Source organism: Triturus cristatus, chromosome 2_1 (assembly GCF_964204655.1).
Source record: "Triturus cristatus chromosome 2_1, aTriCri1.1, whole genome shotgun sequence".
Taxonomy (NCBI): Eukaryota; Metazoa; Chordata; class Amphibia; order Caudata; family Salamandridae; genus Triturus; species Triturus cristatus.
Window position 1 is genome coordinate 46,391,168 of NC_140581.1, and position 20,012 is coordinate 46,411,179.

The 20,012-nt window shown below is 44.4% G+C and overlaps 1 protein-coding gene across 1 annotated transcript in view; it reads left to right on the forward strand.

The window, feature by feature from the left end:
* Positions 1-614: 614 nt before the first annotated feature.
* LOC146863696 (uncharacterized) overlaps positions 615-20,012 on the forward strand; it is a 41,207-nt gene continuing 21,809 nt past the window's right edge. The window contains exons 1-3 of the mRNA XM_085627834.1: positions 615-727; positions 4,639-4,730; positions 14,348-14,854. Coding sequence (XP_085483960.1) covers positions 4,685-4,730; positions 14,348-14,854 — 553 coding nt within the window. The 5' untranslated portion in view covers positions 615-727; positions 4,639-4,684. The remainder of the gene's footprint in view (positions 728-4,638; positions 4,731-14,347; positions 14,855-20,012) is intronic.

Sequence of the window (20,012 nt, forward strand, 5' to 3'; positions counted from 1 at the left end):
GGGTGGGGAGGTATGAGGGTGAGGAGCAGGGGGTGGGGGGCCAGGAAAGAAGAGTCATGAGGTAGAGGGGACACAGGCAGGGAACACAAAGTGAAGGGCCAGTGGGAGGTGAGGTGAAAGGGTCAAGAGTAGGGGAGTGAGAGGGTCGCGGTTGGCTCAGACTGTTGTGAAAAATATGTTATTGGTGAATGGAAAGTTGTCAGGAGGAGGTAGTGTGCAAGGGTCAGGGGTCAAAGAGAGAAAGGTCAGGGAATGGAGGTGTGAGACGGTCAGAGAGGCCAGGCTTCGGAGGAGTCAGGGTTGGGAAGGTGAAAGAGTCAGAGAGTGGAGCTGTGAAGCGTGAGGGGTGGTTTGGAAGGGCCTGCTGAAGGCATTGGGAAGCTGAGGGAAGGGAGTATTTGAAGGGCCAGTGCAAGGAGTTGTGAAGTGTGAAGGGAGGTAACTGTGAAGTGTGAGGGTGAAAGGAATGATAGCACCCGAGGACGGAGGTGAGGAGGCCTCAGCAGAAGAAGGTATGCAAAGCTCCGGCCAGTGATTATTGGCTGTTTCAGCGGGAGGAGGGGCCCAGGTGGCAGGGTGAGTCCAATGGGCTGCTTCTTCCTCATGACACGTTACCTTATTTGCATTCCTGCGCCTATATACCCCCGGGCTCCCGCTCAGTGTCACACAGCGAGGCGGAGGCAGCGCTGAGGCGGCTCGACACCTGCTGCGACTGCGCGCTCTGGAGGTAGGAGGGTGAAAGCAGGAGTGCGGGGATCTTTTGTTATTGATAACTCGATATTGACTCTAAACAGGCCATGCAGGAGCGCACGCTCGTGTGCGTGTGCACGGCCCTCGCTAGGGGGCAGATTTACAAGCCCCTTGCGCCACTTTTGCGTCACTTTTCCCATGTTAAAAGTGGCGCAAGGGGCTTGTAAATCTGCCCCTCTGATTCTACTTTAGGTCACAGCTGAGTACTTAGCTATTTATTAAAAGATCACTGAACCTCGTCGGTACAGAGATGCTGTACTCCTATTTTAAATGCATCTCTGAGTGTTAGGCTAAGTCCATGGACACATCTTTTGGCAGTGAGCTGCTGCCCAGAGGCACGCGCCTCCATTTGGATTCTGTGGCAACTTCGGTGGCATTCTTGCCCCACAAAAGACCCTCACAAGCAATTTGGTTTTAATGGGTCAAATTATGGGACATAAAATAAAATGTTTTGCACAAATTATTGTTCACAAGAGCGTTCGGGGTGACTTGAATTCCAGGTGAGAAATGTGCGCGTTTATCCGCAGGAGTTAAGAATGGTTTATGTGAATGGTAAACATCTCTCTCCTCGCTGGCTGTGCTGTCAGGGCCCAGGAGCAGATATCACAGACATTTGGAAGATGCTGCTATTTTAGGATGCGTCCTGCCAACCAAGGCGCTTATTTACTAAAGATTGCGCGGGTGTAACACAGCTCATTGAAGCCCCGCTGCGCGACACGCAGGCACCCTTGATTGGGGCACACTTCCGAAGCTCGCGGAGGTCCCATTTTGGGAGGTGCAGGGAAGTGCAATCATCTGTTATTACTGTCATGCGGGGCACAAGTCCTAAAAAAAGAAGTGAGGGGACTAACCTAGTTAATCAGTAAGCAAGTGGCACATGGCGGCGCATGACGCGCATGACATCACAGGAAGTGGCATCACAAGAAGTGACATCAGATCTTAAGCCCTCACATACATGTTTAGCAGGTGTATCATGAGTACATTGGAGCACATTTCGAGTACACTTGCAAACCCTCCAGATTGAGGCAGAAGATTCACACTTTTGTACGCTACACATAAAACAATGGTGCCTTTTGTCAGCGTAAAGCTTCCTCTTGCCATAGTGCTTTAAAAGAAAAAATAGTGATATTTAAATTATTCCAACGCCTCCTCAGGGGTAGTAAGCGCTATATAAATGGTATTTATTTCGTGCAAATACTGGGAAAGACCAACACATCTGACACTCTTACAGGGCATGCACATCTCGTAAACAAGGCCTGAACAAAGTAAAAAGCTGCCTCTTTAAAGTATGTGTGAAGAGCTTCACAAGGTGTGAGCCTTTGTTTCTCCTCTGCTGCATTTTCTTCTAGGCGCTAGGCTCCTGACTGCTGCCAGCCAGGAGACTCAACAAAAGGAGGCCCGATGACCCCTCAGACTCGGCCTTTGTTAAGAGCCGACAGGAGCTAGAAATAAGAAAGCCCCGTCTGCGCCTGCACATTGTTGTGGATGGAAAGCAGATAACAACGTGCAGGCGCTGCTGAAAGTGTCCCGGTGTTTGGGAATTACACCGGGACGAATTCAGCATCTTTATCAGTGGGGCTCATCTTCTTGGCAGGGTGGACGGCGTCCACCCTGTGAAAAAAGTGGGTTGACGCCGTCCACCCGCGTGTACCCCCGACTCGTGCCCTGCTGTCATGCAGGGGCGTAACACAGGCCCCTGCAACCCCTGCGGTGCGGTGGGGCCCCCAAGCTCCAGGGGGCCCCCTCAGCACAATGCTCTGGCCCGGGAGCTACTGATTGAGCCCCGAAGGGGCCCCTCCACATACCTTGCAGGGGGGGCCCCCTCAAGTTTACGCCACTGCTGTTACGCCACTGCTGTCATGCCCTTGAGATCGGTAAGAATAATGGGGCATCTTTACTAATATTTCTCAAATCCCAGCGCAGCAAACTTAAAGGAGCAGGACTGCGCCAAACCTGCTACGATACAGCGCTGACGCGCACATCCCAAGCGCTGGGGCACGAGCAGGCACCTGTTTATTCCATTCATTAGTAGTAGCCGACTCCAGCTGCGTACAGTTGCCGATGTCACCCAGACGCATTTTGCCCAACACTCATGTGGATGAAGTAAAACATGTTCGCTCGTGATATATTTGTTAGCACTTTGGGAGAATTTATCAACACCCATTGCAGTCAAGTGTCTCTATGTCTACCAGCCTGCTCTGGCTTTTCTCCTGGAATCGCGCTGCATTCTGGGACCTGTAGTGTTGCATGTATCACTGGAGCAATGGCTCATAAATAGAAGCATGCAAAGTGCTGTTTGCTTATTAGCCAGGATTGGCTAAAGGTGTCCACTTGGCAGCTAGTAACGTCACCTGTAAAAATCACCATATCAAATATAACAGAAAATGTTTTGATTTCTACAAGATTAGCAGTGAGTGAAATATTAGCAGCAGTGTATCCAATGTGATGGCACAAAAGGCACTCTTCACCCAGCCCGCACCGCTCCTGTGTCCTCTGCGCCCACCTTGGGCACAGCATCAGCCTGCAGTCATCTGGCAGTGGCAGACACAACTCTCTGCGCTCCCGGCTCCTGTAAAGTGAACCTCGTGCGCCTGCCCCAATGTTCTTTCGGCCTCATTTATTGATCCAATACGGTGCATTCCTGTCCTTCCTACCTGTGCTGGTGCCGTTTCAGCTCCTAGCGCCCATGCAGAAGGCCTTGCAGCATAGTGCAAAGCTGCCTGTGTTGTGAGCAGGTTTAGTTTTGTGCTAAAAGGACCATCCTAAGAGGCATTTTCCTCCCTCAAAGTGTTCCTCAGAATGCAGCACACACGAAAAGAGGAAGAAACGAGGAGAAATTAATATATTTAAATTTCTCCTCGTTTACACCTCACCTCGGGAGGAGTACAGCTTTGAAGCCTCCCCAGTTTACATCACTTTGTAAATCTGGGGCAGCACCAATATCCATGGATTTTTTGTGTGGAAAAACCTGTGCAGCGCCCATGCAACGCCTCCCTGACACAGAGTAAAGCGACACAGTGATTTGCACTGCATCGCCTTACTCATGATTTGAGGCCACTCAAAGCCATGCAGGGTGTCTTTGCGTGACTTCATGAATCTTTATGAGAGCCCCACGTTAAGCATGTACCACTTTATGTGGTGCAAATGTGGCACAGGGCTCTCATACATAAGCACCTAAGTGACCAAAACAGTGATTAGAGTATTTCCTTCATTTCTTACTGACCTGTGGGAGGAAGTCATTGTCTGCAAGACGAGGGATCTACTGCAGCTGGACTGGTTTCTCCAGCCAGGCGCGCAACGCCCATTGGACTCATAGGGCTTCAGCCCCCCAGTCGTGTGTGGCAGCCCTGGATGAGACAGTTTCCCGGGCACACACACAGCCGCACCCGAGTACTTCACAGGTCTTTAAAAGACCTTTTGCTAGGTAATGAAGCTTTGATGTTTTTCACCCCTTCTTGGAGCCCCTGCAGCTCCACTCTGCCTTTTGCTTGAAGAATCAGCCCCCCCCAAATGTTTTCTTAGCCCCCCCCCCACCCCCGAAATGTGGCTCTAGGCACGCCTCTGTCTCCAGAAGCCTCCTGTTGTGGGTAGAGGGGGCAGCCTGTCCCCTGCATGGAACTTCTTCATCCATGCAGGAGGCGCAGCCCTTCCAGTTTGCCTTTTTTTTTTTGCCTCATTCAGTCCACTCTTTTTAGCAGTCCCCCCTCAGGAGGCCACTAAGGTGTCTGCTTAACCTAGTTCCAATCCATGGTGGGGGAGGGCGGGGGGTTTCAGGATCCTACATTGCAGGATCATGTGGGGTCCATAAAGTGTGACAACATTTAAAAATGGAAGATTAGCAAAATCAGTTTTCTGTTGCTCTTGATTGTGATGGTGATCTTTCTCTAGTCTTCTGCAGGAGTCTGTGATCCGTTGGACCCAGAGTTTGTCAGCCATGAATCCCATGATGCTCCGTTCCTTCGCAGTCTTTGTCATCGCAGGTGAGTCCGCGACTCCAAGGTCCATATTCCAAAGACCATTTGAAAGACCAAATCTAGATAAATCATTTGTTAGGAACCTACTGCTCAGCAGGCTTTGACGTCAGCGGATTCAGTATTAAGTAGTGTGAACCTGGGCCAAAATATTCAGCTATTGTCTTAGAAATATATCAGAATATTCCCAGGTTAGAAACCTCACTCTGGTTCAAAGCCTGCACCTAAACAAACAATAAACTTGGTAGACTGATGCGTCTCGTGTTGGGCCTGTGGCTATCATGAGCAAGGAGCTGAAGTAAATATCCTGATACTGTGGGAAGATGTCCCAGGACTACCTACACCTCTCTCCTCAACATCCTACTTTCTGATTCACCAAGATATTCTATTACTAGGCATGTCTTATCCCCTCCCGTTGAGGTGTGAATTGCTCCAAAATTAACAAAGCCTTTTCTACGAGTAAGTATGCTTCCTCCAGGCCTATGGGTGTCCAACCAGGACCTTCCAGCAGTAAGACATGCTTCCTGATAGAATAAAGGTTTTCTGCTTTGTGTCCTTGAGTAAACATCTCTTACTTGTCGAAGGTCCCTAGTGGGTCTCATGTGAATCGCAGTAGGACACTACTAACATCAAGAAGTGATTTGTTAAACAAGCAGTATGCTCCTGACAGAGAGGCCTATCACCCAGATCTCCTGCCACATTTACTAGTTCTGCAGAATGTGCGCATACTTTTCCAGAATTATGCACAACTGTCCCAAAACGAGCTATAATTATGGCAAAATGTGGCGTTGAATTGCCAGACCTGTCCTGGAATATCTTGCCCCAGCTCCAGAATACTGCAGGCCTGTGCCACAGCCCGATCCCTGCAGGTTGTCACATAACCACAAAAACAAATCCACTCCATCAAATTGATGTGCCACACCTGAATCAAAACAGCCCATTTGTGTTCCATAGCTGTACTATGATGTACACTTATTGTGCCACTGTGACAAATAGAGTACCACTCTGTCAGAATTGGAGCAGAATTCTCCACCTCTGGGCTTGAGTACTCCACCACCGTTGCAGAATTAAAACTGGATCAGAATTCTCCACCTAGGGGTTTGAGTACTCCACCACCGTTGCAGGAGTAAAACTGGATCAGAATTCTCCACCTCTGGGCTTGAGTACTCCACCAATGTGGCAGAAGTAAAAGTGGATCAGAATTCTCCACCTCTGGTCTTGAGTACTCCACCACCCTGGCAGAAGTAAAACTGGATCGGAATTCTCCACCTCTGGGCTTAAGTACTCCACCACTGTGGCAGAAGTAAAACTGGATCCGAATTCTCCACCTCTGGGCTTGAGTACTCCACCACCATGGCAGAAGTAAAACCGGATCGGAATTCTCCCCCTCGAGGCTTGAGTACTCCACCACCGTGGCAGAAGTAAAACTGGATCGGAATTCTCCACCTCTGGGCTTGAGTACTCCACCACCGTGGCAGAAGTAAAACTGGATCGGAATTCTCCCCCTCGAGGCTTGAGTACTCCACCACCCTGGCAGAAGTAAAACTGGATCGGAATTCTCCCCCTGGTGATTTGAGTACTCCACCACCGTGGCAGAAGTAAAACTGGATCAGAATTCTTCACCTTGGGGCTTGAGTACTCCACCACCGTGGCAGAAGTAAAACTGGATCAGAATTCTACAGCTCGGGGCTTGAGTACTCCACCACCATGGCAGAAGTAAAAATAGTATATGAAACGAGTGAGTAAAAGGGTCCGAGGGAAACACACGACCAACTTAGACAAATCCCCCAACTAATTATGTATAAAAAAGAGGTCCAGGGGTCAGAAGAACAGAAAACAGAAATCAGTAAAGTAAAAAATGTGGAAAACTGTATGGTATTGCACAAATTACTATCTGAACAAGAAAGTCCTCATAAAGAGGACGTAATTCCATCACCCACCGAAGTGGCATGCTTCATCATATGGGATCTCCTCTTAACCGCAACCTGGTGCAATTAAGGAGCTGCTACTCCCAGCAATTGTCTAAGGGAGGAGCTCGCGGATGTTTTGACTATACAAAGAGGACTAGATCTCCTAAAGATCGATGAAGATAGCCTGGGATGAGTGAAAAATCAGAGTGCAGTGTAAGAAAAAAGTGATATAAAATTGACTACAGGGAGAAAATGTGATTTAATGGAGATCTCCCGGTGCCAACATTAAAACAACAGTAGTAGCGCGGTCTAAACGAAATTGCGAGCGCGCATACAGTGGATCAAACAAAGGTCTACATGTTTCAGCCAATATAGATCAAAGAATTGTGATCATGGCTTTCTTCAGGACCATACATAAACTACTGCAGCAAAATACAAGTGCCTAAATCACTAATATGTGTAAATGTCACAAAAATTATATTAAATTGAAACGATACAACCAACTGTGTACCTGAGTGTTGACTCTATTGTATAGAGCACTACAGGACAAGAAGATAAGTACCTATAGAAAAATGACAGAAGACATAAGACAAATGAGAATTGTTCTCAACTAGATAGTGTAAACCACACAGCTTTAAACCAACATACCCAACTTAAGCCAGATAACTCTTGGCTGATCTTACCCATATTAAATCGAGACTACCGCCTGCCGCTCCTGGTCACACTCAGGGCGTGAGGCAACGCTCTGTGAAAGATAAAATAAACTAATATAGTGGGGGTCATACGCAGTGATGGCGGTAAATAAAGCAAGTGTATTAATGATTTTATCAACACTACATGTCTCTGGTAATGATCCCTAAGAAAGATCAAAGTAGCCGCTATAGAACTAAGATGTCGCGTAAATAGCGCTAACAAACCTAATAGACATAACGGTAGCTCGTTGTGGTTATATCATGGGGGCCAGATAATCATACATAACAGACTGATTGGCCACCTTCTGGATTAATTAAATATCTAATCTTAACAATCCCAAGGAGGGGTTACAACTGCTTAAAGACTGTTGAATGAAAGAAACGCCTCTAATTATAATGTTAGAAAAGGCCTCATTCTAACATAACGAAAGAGCAACCAGATCGTATTGAACATACAGAAAAACAAAAAACGAAGAGCATCTAGTTGCATATAAATGTGTAGCGGTAAAAAAGCTCCCTACCTCTCCGTCGTTACCCCAGGCTTCCTTCCAGGTTGCACCGAGCGGTAACCGGAGGGCCGGGGGACACAGAATTAAATACTTTCAAGACGCCAACAAGCTTGTTCTGATATGCGTGATGACGTCAATGCGCATAGACTGCTGGCCAATACCGACCAAGGTAGCGGTTAATGACGTAACTCAATCTGGTGGATAGATGGGAAATGTAGTTATCAAAAGCGGCAGCTGTGAACGAATAAACAGATTCAAATTGGCTCACTTAGGTGATATGCATAAACACACCAACGAGTAGAGAAACCTTTAAAGACTGAATCGCTCATGTTCGCACCAGTCTGAATACCAAATCATATCTGACTAGAAATTAAATAATTATCCCATTATTGAAAATAATAATCAGGTCATACAAAGGCATCCATGGGGTTGATGAATTCACGACTAAGAAGCAATCTCTGTCATACAGTAGTCACCGCTCCTAAAGTGTGCACGACCATGTGGTTGTCCGACACGGTACCTGTTATTTATAAAAGTAGAATTAGAATTATGTACTGCCCATCAATCATTTGTTATATGTACACAACCTAGAAATGGAATCCAATGAGCTCAAATGAGGTCATAGAGTGTATACATATACACAATGTGGTCAAGACCGATCATACCAAACGCCTCTCATCATTGATAAAAACCTGGTAGCATTGGACAGGAAAAAATCATAACAGATCATGACAGACTAATACTCTAGTCAAGAAAATCACACTTCTCAGACAAAGAAGAAATAATCATCTATTAGAGAAGATGTAGGCTACTGACTCATCTATTGTAATAAAGTCCACGGTATGGCATCGTTCAGACCAAGTCGATCACTACGTAGCTTGAACACCCAACGTTGTTCTTCTTTAAAAAGGAACTTAAAAACGTCAGTAACATGGGCAGGAATGTAGGGTTGTTCAAGTACAGTCCACAAGACCTGTTCAGGAGTATGGTTGAACTCCAAAAAATGATTGGTCAATCTAGTTGATGACTTCCTGCATCGAATGGTACTCTTATGCTCCATAATGCGTTGTTTAATCTTTCTTGTGGTCATTCCCACATAGTATTTGAGACAAGGACACGTGATGAGGTATATGACCTTATCACTGTTGCAATTAGTGTGTCGAAGCTGTTTCCATGGTTTGGACAGACCGATATCAATGTCAGTAGTATGTCTCGCTTGCGAACAAACAACACAGCTGCCACAGGGATAATGTCCCTGCACAGGAGGAAGATTCCACAAGGAATTAGATATAGAGGGTGTTTTGTTCCTGGGTCTAGTGTGGACTAAAGAACCACGCAGATTAGTCCCTCTTTTGAAAGAAAACAGTTGAAAAGCTAGTTTATCATTCCCAACATTGAGAATGCGCCAGTGTTTCCATACAATTTTTTGGATCTGATTAGAAGAGGTGCTGAAGGTGTTTACAAAAGTCAATCTCTCGAGAGGAGCTTTAGATACAGTAGCTTCTAACAGAGCTTCTCGGTTGTTGTTCGCTGCTCGTTTGTATGATTGTCTTATCAGTCTAGATGGATAGTTTCTAGAACGGAGGTTCTGTGATAGAACATCAGCATGTTTAGTAAAGACCTCATTAGTGGAACAGTTTCTCCTCAACCTGAGGAACTGACCAAAGGGCAAGCCTGCCCTGAGCGCTTTTGGATGAAAACTATCATATTGGAGCAACGAGTTCCTTGACATAGGTTTAGTGTATAGTTCACTTTCCAAGCCTTCACTGGACGGGAAGATCCGGAGATCCAGGAATGGCAGGCCCAATTTGCTAAATTCCAAAGTGAAATTAAGAAAGTTGTTTTGATCATTGAGCCAGTCATGGAAAGCATTTAAGGTGATATTATCACCTCTCCATATGACCAAAATGTCATCGATGTAACGTTTCCATACAATCATGGAACTCCAAAATGGATTAGTTTCAGTGAGCACATGGTTCTGTTCAAACGATGGACATAGACATTGGCCAAGCTGGGGGCGAAAACACTGCCCATAGAAGTACCGTAAATCTGAAGATAAAACCGGTCTTCAAACTTAAAAAAGTTTTCCATCATTTCCAGCCTGGCACACTCCATGATGAATGAAACTGGCGAACTCAGCGGGTCAGTGCTGTTATCCAATAGTGATTTAATCGCTTCTAACGTATCAGACTGAGGGATACAGGTATATAAGGATTCTACATCAAAACTGACTAGATAGTCAGTGTCAATGTTAAAATCAATACTTGGGAGGATGTTTAAAACATCCTTAGTATCCTGTAGATGCGTCGGCATCATTTTGACCAAAGGTCTCAAGAAAAAATCAACAAAGGAGGACAAAGGCTATACCCGAAATGATGGGTCTTCCGGGAGGCGGGCGGCGCTCTTTGTGTACCTTAGGTAACGTATAGAAATATGGTGTCACTGGATGTGGGGTAATCAGATGGTCAGCCTCATGACTAGAAATCCAACCTTCCAGTCTAGCTTCAATCACTAGTTCTCCAATTTCTTTCTGCAATCTGGCCGTGGGGTCAGCACTCAACAATCTAGAGGGACATTCATCGTTGAGTTGTCTGAGGCATTCCTCACGGTAGTCTATGGTGTTAAGGATAACAATCGCTCCCCCTTTATCCGCAGGCTTGATAATAATAGCCGAGTTCTTTAATAGAGAGTCAAGAGCCTTTTTTTCAACATTCGAAAGATTTTGATAATGTTTATTGGAAAACTTGTTCAGTTTAGATACTTCAAGAGAAAATGCTGATTCAAAACATGTGCTGGTATCTAATTGGCTTCCGGCAAGAAAGTAGGTTTAGTTCGTAATCCACTATCGGCAGTATGGTCTATTGATGTAACATTGTCTGGAGTTTTGTCCTTGAAGAAAAATTGTAGTCTGATTTTAAGGAAAAATCTGGCTAATTCCCATTGTATCAAAAAAGGATCACCAGAATTCGTAGGTACAAAACCTGACCCCTTGTTGAGGATCTTTTCTTCAGAGGAGGTCAGAACATATGTGCTTAGATTTACTATTAGTTGTTGCTGGGTCCTGCTGTCGGTGGGCCTTTTGTCATGCTGCGGAGGCTTCTTGGAGATGTAGGGGGTTCCAATGCACTCGTGTCTGACCCTGTTGTCCTCTCCTTCTCCCTCTGTTTCTGCACCGACCCTGTCCTACAAAAGGCTGCTGTTGAAACATCTGTGGAGGCGGATTAAACGGCATCATTTGTGGATGGAAAGGGACATTAGGGAATTGCCAAGGTGCAGGGTTCTACCATTGAGTCTGTGGGTTACCCTGCCAATTGCGCCTAAAGTTATCTCTACCACTACCTCTGTTTCGTGAAGGGACCTGTTCTGTTGTATCTGAATCACTAGACCAATCTTCAGAACCAGAGGACGAGTAGTTAGAGCCATACTTCCTGCCTTTCTTGTTATATTCAGGAGGTACATAGTTCTCCTGAGTATAAGGATAGACTTTCTCAAGAGAGAACTTGGCCAGGTCTTTCTTGAACTTATCAATCTTTGAAGCTAAGAGTGTCCTTCAACTCTTTACTTGATTTGTTCGTTTCATCAAGATTTTTCTTATAGACTGAGTTGGACAAAGTGGTCTAGATCTGGCCTTCTAGCAATTGAATCTCAATCAAAATTGTGTCAGCGATGCGTTTTGCGGTACTGATAATAAGAATTAACCAGTCACGCGTGCACCGCCAATCTATCAAGGACCAGCAGCTCCTTAATCGCACCAGGTTGCGGTTAAGAGGCGATCCCATATGATGAAGCATGCCACTTCGGTGGTTGATGGAATTCCATCCTCTTTATGAGGACTTTCTTGTTCAGATAGTAGTTTGTGCAATACCACACAGTTTTCCACATTTTTTACTTTACTGATTTCTGTTTTCTGTTCTTCTGACCCCTGGATCTCTTTGTTTATACAGAAGTAAAAATAGATCAGAATTCTCCAGCTCGGGGCTTGACTACTCCACCACCGTGGCAGAAGTAAAGCTGGATCAGAATTTTACAGCTCGGGGCTTTAGTACTCCACCACTGTGCCAAAATTAAAACTGGATCAGAATTCTCCACCTCGGGGCTTGAATACTCTACCACCATGGCAGAAGTAAAACTGGATCAGATTTCTCGACCTCTGGGCCTGAGTACTCCACCACCGTGGCAGAAGCAAAACTGGATCAGAATTCTCCACCTCAGGCTTGAGTACTCCACCACCATGGCAGAAGTAAAACTGGATCAGAATTCTCCACCTCAGGGCTTGAGTACTCCACCACCATGCCAGAAGTAAAACTGGATCAGAATTCTCCACCTCGGGCTTGAGTACTCCACCAGCATGGCAGAAGTAAAAAAAGATCAGAATTCTCCAGCTCAGGGCTTGAGTACTCCACCACTGTGGCAGAAGTAAAACTGGATCAGAATTCTACAGCTCGGGCTTTAGTACTCCACCACCGTGCCAAAAGTAAAATTGGATCAGAATTCTCCACCTCGGGGCTTGAATACTCTACCTCCGTGGCAGAAGTAAAACTGGATCAGATTTCTCGACCTCTGGGCTTGAGTACTCCACCACCGTGGCAGAAGCAAAACTAGATAAGAATTCTCCACCTTGGGCTTGAGTACTCCACCACCGTGGCAGAAGCAAAACTGGATCAGAATTCTCCACCTCAGGCTTGAGTACTCCACCACCATGGCAGAAGTAAAACTGGATCAGAATTCTCCACCTCAGGGCTTGAGTACTCCACCACCATGCCAGAAGTAAAACTGGATCAGAATTCTCCACCTCGGGCTTGAGTACTCCACCAGCATGGCAGAAGTAAAAAAAGATCAGAATTCTCCAGCTCAGGGCTTGAGTACTCCACCACTGTGGCAGAAGTAAAACTGGATCAGAATTCTACAGCTCGGGCTTTAGTACTCCACCACCGTGCCAAAAGTAAAATTGGATCAGAATTCTCCACCTCGGGGCTTGAATACTCTACCTCCGTGGCAGAAGTAAAACTGGATCAGATTTCTCGACCTCTGGGCTTGAGTACTCCACCACCGTGGCAGAAGCAAAACTGGATAAGAATTCTCCACCTTGGGCTTGAGTACTCCACCACCGTGGCAGAAGTAAAACTGGATCAGAATTCTCCACCTCAGGGCTTGAGTACTCCACCACCGTGCCAGAAGTAAAACTGGATCAGAATTCTCCACCTCGGGGCTTGAGTACTCCACCACCGTGGCAGAAGTAAAACTGGATCAGAATTCTCCACCTCGGGGCTTGAGTACTCCACCACCGTGGCAGAAGTAAAACTGGATCAGAATTCTCCACCTCAGGGCTTGAGTACTCCACCACCGTGCCAGAAGTAAAACTGGACAGAATTCTCCACCTCGGGGCTTGAGTACTCCACCACCATGGCAGAAGCAAAACTGGATCAGAATTCTCCAACTCAGGTTTTGAGTACTCCACTACCGTGGCAGAACCCTCTGCATGCTAATGTAGCACCCCCTGCTCAGATGGAGGCATTATGCATTTCTTTGCTGTCAGGAGACCCCCTTGGTAATCCCGAGCAACAGCTGGGTGAAAACAGGGCCTTGAAAGCAATACGAACTCCTCCTTATTAGAAATAGGTAGTCAGAAATGTGAGAGAAAATGAACGGGAAGAGAAACAGTAGGCATCTGTGACCTCTGTCTCACACATGGAGGGGTCCACTATCAGTGAGTTTATTAGCCCAGCAGTTGAGGACTTTGGCCTCATTTATAGGGGTTTGGTGTAGGGCAGCACAGCAGTCACCTTGCTGCACTGCCCTATGACAAAGTGAAAGGGCAGGAATGCACAATATTTATCAAAAGTGATGCATTCCCCTCCTTTCCCCCTGCGCTGGTGCAGTTTCAGAGGGTTAACGTAATCGCATGCACCCTTGCACTATGTTAAGCAGGATTAGTTTGTGCAGGAAGGAACACCTTCCGGCACAAAAACAATCCTAAGAGGTGTTTTTCTCTTTCTATGAATGTTGTAGAATGCAGCACATGTAAAAAGAGGGAAAAAAATGAGGAGAAATAAAGATATTTCTTCTTGTTACACCTCACCTCAGAAAGAATAAGATTTTAAAGCATTCCCAGGTTTACAAGTCCTTGTATATTGGCAATGTATCAAAAACCATGCGAGTTGTGTGGGAACACCCACTTTAACACCTATGGAATGCCTCTCGTTTGCAGAGTAAGGCAACGCAGCAATTTGCGCTCCGTCTTCTTACTCATGATTTATGAGGCCATTCAAAGCCACACAGGGTGGCTTTGCGTGGCTTCATAAATCTGACTCAGAGCGTTGCGTCAAACATGTACTACATTGCATGGTGAAAAGTGAAGCAGGGTGCTTATGAATGTGCCCCATGGATTTGGGCAAAGTTGTCCTTCTGCAATGGCCATGCTTCCCAGTTTGTAACCTCCCCTCAAGTTTCCCCTTCAGTTGGATGTGGTTTCTGTCTTTGTTGTCTTAGAGTGATATTCTTGTTTTTTGTTCTAGGAACCTTTGTGTGTTTTTGTGACCCAACACTGGCTCCTGTTACTGTTGGAAGCACAGGCTTTAGTGGAGCAGTTCGGGAGGCCTTCTTAACAGGAGTCAGTGCCCTGGAGAAGCTGGCAGAGAGCCTGCTCAACACTAACATCACTGGTAGGATATATAGGAGGATTCAGTCTCACATAGGGGAGGCTCACACCAACCTTCGGCAGGCAGAGATGATGGCCCTGAACAAAGAGACTACACTGCGCTCCCAACGCGCCGCATTCATGACCGAGCTACGAAGGCTAGCGGAGCAGCAGAACGCGCTAGAGCTGCAGGTCAACGGGACGAACACTGAGCTGGACGTGCTGAGTGACCTGGAGAACAGGAGCCGCGTTGAGCTTCAAAGAGCGAAGCAGAACCTGGAATATTCAAATGTGGACCTGAAGAAGATGAAAAAAGAGAAAGCTGCCCTGGAAGCTGACAGAGAGCAGGGCAAAGGCGTCTTTGCTTCTACCAGCAAGGTTGTGGGTAAGTGTGCCTCATTGCAAACAGGTATTTGTGAACATCAGTGAAGTAGCACAGTGGGCCTATCTGTGGGGATCTTTACTCCTCTGCGCAATGACTGACATGAATTTGGTACACAAAGGAACATACTGTGCTGTGGCATGAGATGTCTCCTCAGAGCCGAACCTCGGCCAAACACCATCATATCTGCTAAGGAATGACATTGGCTCATTCCTACAACATGAACCTGCCTTTGGATCATGAACGGCCTGCTCATAACATTGAGTCACACTGATGTGCTCCAATGGGTTCTTATTTCAGGGTCTGTGGTAGCATCTTTATGTAATCGCACAGTATTTATTGCTGCCACATACATCCATGAGCATATATATTGTGTCAGACATTAACACATAGCAGCTATTACTGGCCGCAAGAGCACTTCAAATTCAGTCCTATTGTAACCCCAAAGTACTTTATGCTGGTGCTTGACAACACATAATGCCCCCAGAGATTACACTACGATTTTCTTGAGAAGCTGTCCTACAACACTTAGTCCAGCCATAGTTTACATTTCACATCCCATGGCATAGTAACCTTACAGCACTTGATATTGTCATAGTCTGCACTGCATACGTCATGGGAAGGTAGACTTCAGCACTCCTGCCAAAGACTATCCTTCATAGCACATCAAAGAGTGAACCTATGTCACCTGATACTGCCAGAGCTGACACTTCGGGCCTCATTTATGACGAAGTCACGCAGTGAGAGCAGCAAGTCACCTTTCTGTGCTAAATAACAAGGAAAGGGCAGGAATGAGCCATATGTAAGGCAATATGGCACATACCTGTCCTCTCCCTTGCACTGGTGCCAATTTGGCAGCCTAGTGCCACACAGGCACCCTAGCACCATGGTGCAAGGGTGCCTGCGTTACATGCAGGATTGTTTTTGTGTAGGAAGGGGCGTCTTTTTGCACAAAAGCAATCCTGGGAGGCATATTCCTCTTTCTATGTGTGCTGCAGAATGCAACTCAAATTGGAAGAGAAAGAAATGAGGCGAGACAGAGCTATTTCGCCTTGTTACGCCTCCTTGGGAAGATGTGAGCTTTTGGCACATCCCCGGTTTACAAGTTCTTGTAAATCTGTGGATGCGTCAATATCCATGAGAGTTCCATGGGAGCATCCACACAACACCTTTGGAACACCTGCCCAGTGAAGAGTGGTGCAATGCGGTGATGTGCTCTGTGTTGCATTACTTCAGATTGTTGAAGCCACGCAAAGTGGCTTTGCGTGGCTTCAAGATTCTGAAGTTTGTGTCATGCATCTACCACATTGTGTGTTGTAAACATGACACAAACCTCTCATAAATGGGACCATTCATGTCATTTAGAAGGTGCCCAGCAGCATGTAGTACCGACCACAGTGTACATTTGCTCTTATATCACATGGCAACCCTATTACTATTTATACCTCCAAAGTTTGCATTTCATCACGCTTCACGAGGTACCCAGACAGCATGTGTATATTTCATCTTGCACCACAAAGTAATCACCCAGCAAGTTTACATGCAATCTTTGCTGACAAGATAACAGCACAGCAGGTTTACATTTCATCTTTTATCACCCTCTAATCACACAGCAAATTAGCATCTCATCATGTGTTCCCAGTTAACCACAGAGCAAGTTTGCATGTCATCTTTCATCACAAGGTAACCACACAATAAGTTTACATTCCAGCAAGTTTGCATTTCATCTTGACCACAATGTCACCACAGATCAAGTTACATTTCATCTTGTATCACCAGGTAATTTCACAGCAAGTTTACATTTCATCTTTCATCACAAGGTAACCTCACAGCAAGTTTACATTTCATATTGCATCACAAGGTAAGCTCACAGCAAGTTTACATTTCATCTTTCATCACAAGGTAACCTCACAGCAAGTTTACATTTCATCTTTCATCACAAGGTAACCTCACAGCAAGTTTACATTTCATATTGCATCACAAGGTAACCTCACAGCAAGTTTACATTTCATCTTGCATCACAAGGTAACCTCACAGCAAGTTTGCATTTCATCTTGTATCACAAGGAAATCACACAGCAAGTTTACATTTCATATTGCATCACAAGGTAACCTCACAGCAAGTTTACATTTCATATTGCATCACAAGGTAACCTCACAGCAAGTTTACATTTCATCTTGTATCACAAGGAAATCACACAGCAAGTTTACATTTCATATTGCATCACAAGGTAACCTCACAGCAAGTTTACATTTCATCTTTCATCACAAGGAATCACACAACAAGTTTGCATTTCACCTTGTACTTCACAGCAGTTTACATTTCATCGGTTCCCTGATTAAATATCGATTTATAAAATATAGACATACAAAAATATCGATGCAAAAATATAGAATACAAAAATATCGACTGCCTATACTACAACAGGTGAGTACAATAATATTGAATAAAAAATATCGAAGTAAAAAATATAGATGTAAAAAATATCGACTTAAAAATATGTATAACTTAAATAAAATATATTAAATAATATTAATATTTTTAACAAAATAAATTACATTTAATATATATTTTAACTAAATATAACAAATAAACAATTAAAAAACATATAAAAACACAAACATAAAAATGTATACATATGTTTACTTAAATATATTTTATTAACTATTATCTTTATTAAATTTATAAACTTTCTAAATTATATAAAATAAAATATATACATATATCAATTATTTAAAATAAAATAAAACATTCTATAATTAATTAAAACAATAAACTATTAAAAAAAAATAGACCATACATTTCGCAACACAATAAATACAACAGTAGGGAAAGTATTGGATAGTGGAGGGGTAAAAATTACTATTCCCACTCCAGTGAATGCAACAGCAGGGAAAGTGCTGGATAGCGGAGGGGTAAAAATTACTATTCCCATTCCAATGAGTGCAACAGTAAGGAAAGTGCTGGATCCCATACCAATAAAAAAAGACATCGACAATTTAAAAAAAATGCGAGTTGCAATTCTGGGCAATTTGCGACTCGCTAACCTGAATGGTCGTACATCTGGCCCTTAGAGGTGTATACATTCATTCTGTACACTAAAAACCCACTGATTGAGAAGCATGCAGAAGCATGCTCTACATATTGGCACCAGTCAACAGGTCAGTGTTAAGGATTCATTGTCTGCAGATATTTTCTGAAAGGAAGTGGCATTCGAAATATAGAAGGAACTCGTTCTTACTCGGCTATCGTGAGCTCCTATAATTGTTTTTAAGAGTATAATATTAGAAGTACTATATGAATAGGCATTTCAGTTCAGGAATACGTATCTGCCCGTCTACCTGTTTACACCCAAACATGCCTGTCAGCTATTGATCATATCATTGGCATTTCTGTCTCTTTGGCATTCTGTTGTATCTGTCTGAATTTGTCTTTTTCCCTCTATATATCTGATTTTCTATCTATTCATCTTTTTCATTACTTTCTTTTTACATGGTTTCCCGTTCATTGGTCTGTTTGCTGTCGGTCAGTTTTTCGATCTGTCCCTCTGTTTGTCTTTCTTTCTGATAAAGCATCTTTCTCTATGTACCTCTGCCTGTTCTTCTGTCTATCTCTCAATTTTGTTGTCCATTCTTGTGTCTAATACTCTGACGGCCCCTGCATCATCTATCCACACAATCACTCACCCATTCAAATTCATTCATCCATCCATGCATTCATTCATATATCCATTCACCAGTCGCTGTTTCTCAATTTTCTGATTCAATCTCTCTCCTTCCCTCGCTTGTTATATCTTTCTATTTCTATATATCTCTCTAGACCTAATTCACAAACCACTTTCTATAAATACTTTTGTCTTGCTTCTTACAACGAACTAAGGTGGGCCTCTAAAGTCACTTCCACTAACATATTAATTCTAATAACATCACGTGCGTGTGATTTCAAATGCATCATTGTTTTGTTGTGTGATGTTGCATTAAAAATGTCCCACTAACTTTCAGATTGGGTGACTGATTATTCAATTGCTATTCTGAAACATTTACAAGTGAAAGCTGATTTGACCAGGCTAAATTTGAAATAGCAATCACAAGCCTTGTTTAAGAGAAGTGGTTTGGCTTCTAAGTGAAAGTGCTGCTTTACAAAAAAAGTGTGTATGAATATTGTGGATGGATGAATAGGTGATTGCACAAAATGAGTCAATAGTTGGATGAATGTATGATGCCACCCACTCAATTATTACTCAACCAATAAAATGGTCACACATCTTTGCATTCATTTAATCACACATTTGTCACTCACCAATTTACAATATCACGGACGCAAATTTGCCAACCGATGCACTTCCAGGTATAAGTCTGACTTATTGGCCTTCCCAATGCTTTCTCTCACAGACTCCTAAAATATTGCTTGGGAGGGAAGGATTAAATTGTGTCCTAGTTGGGGGGAGTATTACCTGCTGTCAAAAGCAGGGACAAGGGCACAGTCTTCGCTGCCCTTGCACCCAACGCCTCAAGCAATTCAAAGACTCAAAATGTTTCCTACTTGTAATTGGGCCCCAAGTGTCTTAGTGGGTGACCCATCTACCTTCGATCGAACAATTTGAAATGGGGTAGCTTGCTTCGTAAGCATGGGCCTGCTTGCGGATTCCATCAGTTTAGTGAAATAACGCTTGTGCTGTAGCTGAGTGTAAATGGATGAGATGCCGGAGACTGTGCGGATTTCGCAGGGATGACGGCAGAACAAGAGGGGCAGGACGACAAATTTTAACAAAAGATGGCTAAGGTAAATTTGCTCAGTTTCCACTAAGAGACATTTTTTATATAGGCTTACTTTTAAAAACATGAATTTCACAGTGTGCTATAAAGCTTGCAAATGTTTTGGGAGGAACAGTTTTTGCTTACTTGTTATTGCAAATATGCTTTTGGCTTCTCTAGTAGCTTATCGTTAATTTGATGAAAGGGATTAGCGGATCACATATTGTAAAAATCTACAAAAATCCAATCATCACTTTACCAGTCATTTAAACTGGTGCAACACTGCTTTTCAAGAAAAAATGATGTTGTCAGCATTGTTTGGAAGCCTGCAGGGGCTGCGTTTGATGGCAGTAATTTGTAGCTCAGTCTGTGCTGAGGGGGCCCCCTGCAGCTCAGGGCCCCCTGCA